Below are 7,547 nucleotides of genomic sequence, written 5' to 3'. Positions count from 1 at the left end.
GAGAGGGAGAGGGAGAGGGAGAACAAACTCTGTACTTCGCACTAATGAGGAGAATCTGATGTCTGGAGGTGTAGAGAGAGATCTGTTGGGGGCGTTTCCCCCATGGATCACAGGCCTTCAATCAGTGTTTGTTCGAGGAATTTGCAGAGGAGACCTCAGACTAATGCTACTTCGATCTGATAACTATCGTTTTCCTGGTTGCCCTGATCCTGCTGTGGGAGGCCGGCCAGGAAACCCTTAGCACCCGGGCCCTGTACTCAGCCTGAGATTGTCTGCCCAGCGTGCTGGAGGTGCCTTTACCTTCTTAGACGCGGGCCCCATCAGGTGGGGGAGGTGCCTGGCGGAGGTGGGAGGGAGTGACTTCATCGGTTTAATGAAAAATGACCTGAACGTCTCTCTGAACCTGGAAACTCCCCATCGAATTGGGGCCAAAGAAAACAGGATTAGGCCGTATTTCTTCTAGGATGGTTCCTCTGAATCTCTGTATGAGTTAAACTGGAGGGAACAGGGTGGGGGGTGGGGTGGGGCAGTCTCTCTTCATTGTCTCTGCAGAGAAATCAGGAGAGATGGAAACTATTTCAGGGGTTAATTAGTTTTTTCCCAGATCTCCTGTAGGTAGGTAGACCCTTGTTCCCTCTGGCTCCTCTGCCTTGCAAGTGGGCACCCCATTTCTTTGGTATGTGTCTATAATCACCTAAGGTTTGCCATATGGCATTCAGAAAGAGTCACCTCTCTGGCGTTTGGTCTCCTGACAGGCCTCTGATGTCCAGTCTAATGTTACCTCTCCCCTCTGACCTCCACGGGGAACAGCTTCTACCCTGAAGCAGAGTTTTTTTGTTTTTTGTTTTGTTTTGTTTTTAAACAACACACAGATTTTGCCAGAGTGGGCAAAAGTGACAAGACATTCTCTATGTGGCTTGCTGGGGTTCCAAGATGCTTTGAGCTCAGGCTCAGGGGCACAGGAGACTTGGGTCTTTCACTGCCCAGTCTGAAGTTGGCAAGGGAAGCCATCAAATCGAAACCACCACTAGGATCACAGGTTCACAATCTCTTCAGTGCCTGATTCCTTAAAGCACTCTTCATAGGAGAACAGAGTGAATAAGTCAAAGGGGCTGTTTTCACTTTAATGCAATGTATATTTATTGTAAACAATAATATACAAAAAAGAAAGGAAGGGAAGAAAGGCAGGGTGCACAAAGAAGGAAGAATTTGGAGAGGAAAACAAACAAGACACAAACAAACCAAACCTTACCTAAAGAGAAAACATGACATAAATGCCAGGTTTCTTAAGTTACAGAAATAGTTTTTAAAAGGTCTGTTTTTATACAGAAATCGAAAGATGCCATATTATAAGAACGCTTTAAGGTTTTATTCTACTGACTTCTAAAACTGTTAATATATCTTTTTTTTTTAAATTAAAAAAAAGACTGCTGTCTTAAAAAAAAAAAGAAAGAAAGAAAGAAAGAAAAAAAGAAAAAGCAATCCTTATACTCTCCAGCCACAGCAGTGAGTAGGAATTAAGGTCTGTCCGATGTCTCTCTGCAGGAGAGCAGGCAAGGGGCTATCCATGGCACACACACTCGCAGAGGCGTGCGTGGTCCCGTGTCACCACACACGCACACATCCATATACAGTCCAAGCAGACCCAAAGGTCTGTGGCCGAAAACACTGCAAAGGACTCAGTGGTCCGCTCCTCAATGCCTCTGAAACCTCTCATTTGTCCACAAACAGAGAGAAACAGGTTTCCAGTTTGTTATCAACAACAACGAAAACAACAAAGAAAAGGGGGAGAAAAAAAACCCCACGAGGACGGACAAAAAAGCATTTGTACAAATCTAGAAAGAAGAATTCAAAGAGACTTGCTTTTAGTAATAAAAAAAGATTAAAGAGATAAATTAAAAACAACAACAACAAAAAAAGGTTACAGTTAAGAACATAATTTAACAAAAGATGACTATACCCTTTGAGGAAGGCGGCAACAATCTACCTTAGAGACAGTAAATTAAAAAAGGAAAAAAAAAAAAAGAAGAAGAAAAAGAAAAACAAGAAAGAAAAAAAGGAAGGAGTTTTTTTTTTTTTTAAATGAAAACTCCTCCTTACAAAATAAATAATTTCAGCACATGGGATGTCTTGAAGGTTAAACGCTGGTATTCAGGGAGGTACAGGTGATGGTCTGAGCAGGCAAACTCCAGCATCTGCTGGCCACATGGGGCCCAGGAGGCAACCAGGGAAAATGTGCTTGGGCACTTAGGGCTGCTTGAAAAATCTTCCCCAAGAAATTTTGGTCTCCTTTGCTTGCCCCTGGCTTTCCTTCTGAGGCTGCAGCCAGGAAGCAGGCAAAGGCACAGTGAATGTTCTAGGAACAGCATATATTTTCCCAGCAGCCGGGATTTAAGGCTCAAGGTGTTTTCTTCTCGTTTTTAAAATATATATAGATATATATATATATGATAAAGCTCACTGATGCTCTATGTTATCTGTTTATTCCCCTTATTGCAAAAGAAGGCTTTCTTTCTTTCTTTCTTTCTTTCTTTCTTTCTTTCTTTCTTTCTTTCTTTCTCTCTCTCTCTCTCTCTCTCTCTCTCTCTCTCTCTCTTTCTTTCTTTTAAGGCAGCTACTCTTGAAATCCAAGAGCCTGGGGAATTAATCAAAGCTCACCCCCAAAACTGATGGTGTAACAAAATTCTGTGTATTATTTATGTTACTATAACAACACACTTTTTTTCCTTTTTCTTTTTTCCATTTTTTTTGTATTTTTTTGTTTTTGTTTGTTTGTTTAGGAGAAAGCAAATCTGTACAAAAATACTCTGGTTGCAAGGAAGGCTAGGGGACACTCTTGAACTAGGAGTAGTTAAGCTGTTGGAAAAATAAGAGCATTTAACTTTTTTATCTAAAATATGTATAAATCCCCTCAAAATGGTAATGAGTCATACACAGTACATACTAAAAGTATTTAAAATAGAGAATATTCCTCACAGAGGACTTTTTTTCTTTAATTACGGCTAAAAAATAATTACAAAGTCCAAACAGGCAGGGAGATTCTCCAGTCGTCCTCCACGTTAACTCTGAAGGAGACAAGCCCCTCCTTGCTGATGCTGGTGGGTCCATCTGGCCAGGAGTGCTGTCCGTCTGGCCATAAGTGGCCCGGCCATTTGCAGTATGTTGTCATGAGCTCAGACAAAGTCTTAAAGTCTCTCTCCTGGAATCTCAGCAATCGTCACCTTCCTTTACATGTCTTTAAAAATTAACGACAGACAAAAAAAAAGTGTCCAAAGGAATTTCAATTGGTTCTTTATTTCTTCAGCTTTTTCTTTTTCGTTTCTTTCTTTTTTTCTTCTTTAAAAAAAAAAAAAAGATCAGCTCTGTCACCATCGCTCTTCTTTCCTCAGGGTCTGGTGAGCTGTGTGTAGACGGGTTGTTCCCAGTGCTGCGGGCTGTGGGTCTGCGGGATGGAAGGGACCCCGGAGGTGTCAGCGATGGGGGTGTACATGGGGCGCTGCGCGGGGTTCATGTAAGTGAAGGTGGAGTAGAGCCCTGAGCCCTGGCCGGCTGCGTGACTGTAGTAGGAGCCGGAGTTCTGGTGGTCGGCGTAGTCGTATTGCGAGCGGGTGATGGGCGGGTAGGAGGGGCTGTAGTGAGGAAGGTTGAAGGGGCTGTAGGAGATCTGTTGCGGGGAGTGCTGCTGCTGCTCGCTGTAGTGGCTGGGGCTCAGCTGCTCTGTCTTGATGTGCGTTCGCTGGGACTGGCCTGGCTCGCTGCTCAGCGTGGTGAGCGTGTGTGCCTGCTGCTGCTGGGGTGCCTGCGGCTGCTGCGGGGGTGCTTGCTGTTGCGGAGGCGCCTGCGGGGCTTGCGGGGCCTGCGGAGGCTGCTGCGGAGGAGGGGGCGGCGCCTGCTGCTTCGACATCCACACGTGGCCCGCGGTCGCAGGGGTGGGTGCGGTGCTGCTGATGCCATAGCTGCCAGTGTAGGTGACCTGGCCGTGGGTGGCCGGAACCCCTGGGTGGCCGTTGGGTGGCAAGTATTGGTCAAACTCATTGACGTCGAAGGTCTCGATGTTGGAGATGACGTCGCTGCTCAGTTCACCGATGTCCACGTCGCGGAAGTCGATGGGGGGCTGTCTGCCCCCCTCTGCCAGAGGACGCCCCTCTCGCTTCAGATCAACTTTGCCAGCTTGCACGTCGGTTTTGGGAGTGGTGGGTGGGGTCGGCGGACCCTGAGATTGCCCTGCAGGCCATAAAAGAGAAAGACAAACGGTAAAAAATCAACAAGCGCTTTGCAAAGCCCCTATTCTTAGGAGCCCCCTGGGGACTCTTCCTGGTTTCCAAGGTGTCATTAGGACCCGCTCCCGCGCTGGAGGCGCGCTGCACCAGCGATAAGTCGCCGAATGATTAACCCGCAGGTACACACTAGGCAAGCTCCTTTTATCAGGGGAGGGGTCTGAGGTCCCAAGGGTCCGGAAGACTAAATTGCTACCTGTAGAAGAATGTGTGCTTTTGGGGTGAGGCGCAAAGAGAAAAGTGGGTAAGTTTCATAAAGCAATTAAGACATGTTACCTTGCAATAAAGAATCCAGCTCAGGATTCATGGTTTGAGATGTGTGTGTGTGTGTGTGTGTGTGTGTGTGTGTGTGTGTGTGTGCTTGTGTGTTCGCCCGCGCCCGCGCGCCAACTTGCCTGTTTCTGAACTGGGAGGGGATGCAGGGAATAGTGTTTCCTTACTTCAGGGAACGCAAAGTCCCTACTCAGATACTTCTGGGGAGGGGGGCACCTTAAGAGTGTGCCAGGAGGACCCCCTAGGGGATCACTCGCGCCTTGCTCACCAGAGTGCTCGCCCGGGGAGTGCACCTCACTCATGCCTGAGGAGGAATGTGGGGAGTCGGCTTGCAGCGCCTTGAAGATGGCGTTAGGAGAGATGTGAGTCTGTTCCGTGGCCTCTTCGGCTTCGGCTTGTCCGTTCTTCACCGACTTCCTCCGCCGGGGCTGGTACTTGTAATCGGGGTGGTCTTTCTTGTGCTGCACGCGTAGCCGCTCCGCCTCCTCCACGAAGGGTCTCTTCTCGCTCTCGTTCAGCAGCCTGGGGGGGGGGGCGGGCAGAAGAAAAGAGGGAGGGGGGTCAATGAAACCCCGGGAGCTGTCAGGTCCCCACTCCTCCTTCGCGCACTACCCCCTCCCTCCAGTCTGCTTTCCACCCCTCTCTGAGACTCAGAACTTTCTTTCTTTCTTTTTCTTTCTTTTTCTTTTTAAAAAAGTGTTCAGAGTCGACCTGAGCGGTCACTCTTCGCCCCGCCCCCTCCCCTGGCCTCCTATTTTGGAAACCCTGAAGATGGAAATAGCTCCCTGCTGAGGCTGCTCTAAACGCCTTTGCTACCGGAGCGGTCCACCCCTCCCAACACGCAGTAAAAACTTTCCGAAAACCCACTTAAATTGCAAGAAGCTCGCTCTGTCGATCCACGCCCCTGCCGGTTCTCAGTAGCTTTCCCCAATTCTTGCCTGGGTCTCCTCCAGTCTCAGTTACACTTTCCCCTTCACTCCATCTCCCCAGGAATGAGCGCAGTTGGCCTGAGGAAGGTGGGCTTGCTTCCTCTAATTGTTCCTTTCCAGAGGGACCAGGCTGGCACACCCCCTCACTCCCTTCTACCTTCCTGAAAGCAGTCATATTCACGCCCCCCCGCCCCCCCCCCCCCCCCCCCATAGCCAAGAGCAATCCCAAGAACTTTCTCAAAATCTGAGCCACTCCCCCCGCCCCCCGCCGCCCTGCATCCTGGACCAAAGACCCCAGGATGCTCAACTTCTTGGCTCAGAAAGGCGGGGCGGGGTCGGTGAGTGCAGCCCGCGTCCCCCCCCCCCCTTAGCCACCGAGCCCTCCCTGGCGGCCCGTGCGCTCACCTCCAGAGCTTGCCCAGAGTCTTGCTGAGCTCCGCGTTGTGCAGATGCGGGTACTGGTCTGCCAGCTTCCTGCGCGCAGCCTGCGCCCACACCATGAAGGCGTTCATGGGCCGCTTGACGTGTGGCTTGTTCTTGCTGGAGCCGTTGACGCGCACGGGCATGGGCACCAGCGTCCAGTCGTAGCCCTTCAGCACCTGGCTGACCGCCTCGCGGATGCACACGGGGAACTTATCTTCCTCGCTCTCCTTCTTCAGATCCGGCTCGCCCTTGGGGAAGGTGTTCTCCTGGGGCCGGGTGTTCTCCGTGTCCGAGCCGGAGCCCGAGGGACAGGGCGAACCAGCCGAGTCCTCCGACATGGTGGGGCTGGGGGCGCCAGACAGGCCCTTCTCCTGCTCGTCGGTCATCTTCATGAAGGGGTCCAGGAGATTCATACGCGAGCCCGGGGCAGGGGGCGGGTGGCCGGGAAAGGCGAGAAGCCGCGGCGGCTGGGGCTCCTCTTCCCTCAGCTGCCCGGACGCGGACGCCGAGCGAACGGCTCCCGGGGAGGTTGGCGCGTCACCGGGCTGCGGCGGCGGGCACTTAGCAGAGGCGCTGGGTGGCCGGTGCTCAGCTGCCCGCTCCAAACCCGGGGAAGGCGAGTCGGAGCGGAGGAGGAGGGAGGGAAAACAGAGAACGAAACCGGGGCCACTTGCACCCCGTCTCTCTTGCAAAGAAAAGTTCCTGAACTGAAACTGGTAGTTGTCGCTCCAACAGAAGTTTCCAGGCAGTTCCGAGCAGCGCTCTCGGCTCTCCGACTTCCAGCTCAGGGTCTCTAATAAATACTCCTCCTTCACGTTGATACCTCGGGCCAATCACGGCTAGCTCTTGAGTCATCAGTGTTGGCAAGTCGCTGATTGGACCGGATTTTGGAAGGGGGGCTGGGGAGGATTGTGGCTCCGGGTTGGGTGACGAGACAGGAGGGGAGGAGAAAGGAGGGGAGCTCAGCCAGAGGGTGGATGGTGGGGTGAGGGGAGTTGGAGGGGGGCGCGGGGCAAGCGGGGGACCCGGGACGTCCGAGTGTGTAAGTTTGCTCTCTACTCTCGGAATGTCACAGTTTTGGAACGGTCTCCGTGTGAACCGATGTGTGTGTGTGTGTGTGTGTGTGTGTGTGTGTGTGTGCGCGCGCGCGCGCGCGTGCACGCGAGCGTGTCTAGACTAGGACCCCCCACAGCCCCCCACCCCCACTTTTCGATGCTGTCTCCGTGGTACTCGGGACTTCGCTGGCGTTTACAGCAATGGAAATTGCAACAGCTGCTCGTCAAAGCGAAGCTGGGCTTCTGCGCCTGGAGTCTGCCGGCTTCCAAAAAAAGTGCTTAGAAATGGTCTTTTGGAAGCAAATGTTTGGGTGACTCAACGCCCGCTGTTCTCTGTAATAATCCATATAAATAGATTAACGCGCTCTGGTTCACCGAGGCTGGTGTGGTGGCTGGAGCTTCTGCTGCGCTCCCGCAGTGGGAATCAATGAAAACCAAAGCCGAGCACCAGGCAAAGGCTGGCGGCGGGGACCGCGCAGTCCCCGGCTCTTGCGGCCGGTCCCGTGGGCCACGCCGACCTTGAACTGACAAGTCCTTTCCCAGCCCCTCCAGTACTCTGACGCCCCTCGGAGTCAGGATTATTACTTTAG

General features: G+C 51.9%; 1 protein-coding gene across 1 annotated transcript; it reads right to left on the bottom strand.

Moving 5' to 3' along the window:
- Positions 1 to 2,742: 2,742 nt before the first annotated feature.
- Sox9 (SRY-box 9) lies at positions 2,743 to 6,667 on the bottom strand. The gene is made up of 3 exons (XM_021176419.1): positions 5,885 to 6,667; positions 4,819 to 5,072; positions 2,743 to 4,224 (listed from the first exon to the last, which is right to left on the bottom strand). Exons 1-3 carry the CDS (start codon positions 6,313 to 6,315, stop codon positions 3,386 to 3,388), a joined length of 1,524 nt encoding a protein of 507 aa, XP_021032078.1. The 5' UTR covers positions 6,316 to 6,667; the 3' UTR covers positions 2,743 to 3,385.
- Between the last annotated feature and the right edge of the window lie 880 nt (positions 6,668 to 7,547).

This window comes from Mus caroli, chromosome 11 (genome assembly GCF_900094665.2).
Source record: "Mus caroli chromosome 11, CAROLI_EIJ_v1.1, whole genome shotgun sequence".
Taxonomy (NCBI): domain Eukaryota; kingdom Metazoa; phylum Chordata; class Mammalia; order Rodentia; family Muridae; genus Mus; species Mus caroli.
Note: the sequence above shows the minus strand (reverse complement) of the source record. Positions and strands in the feature narration are given on the sequence as shown.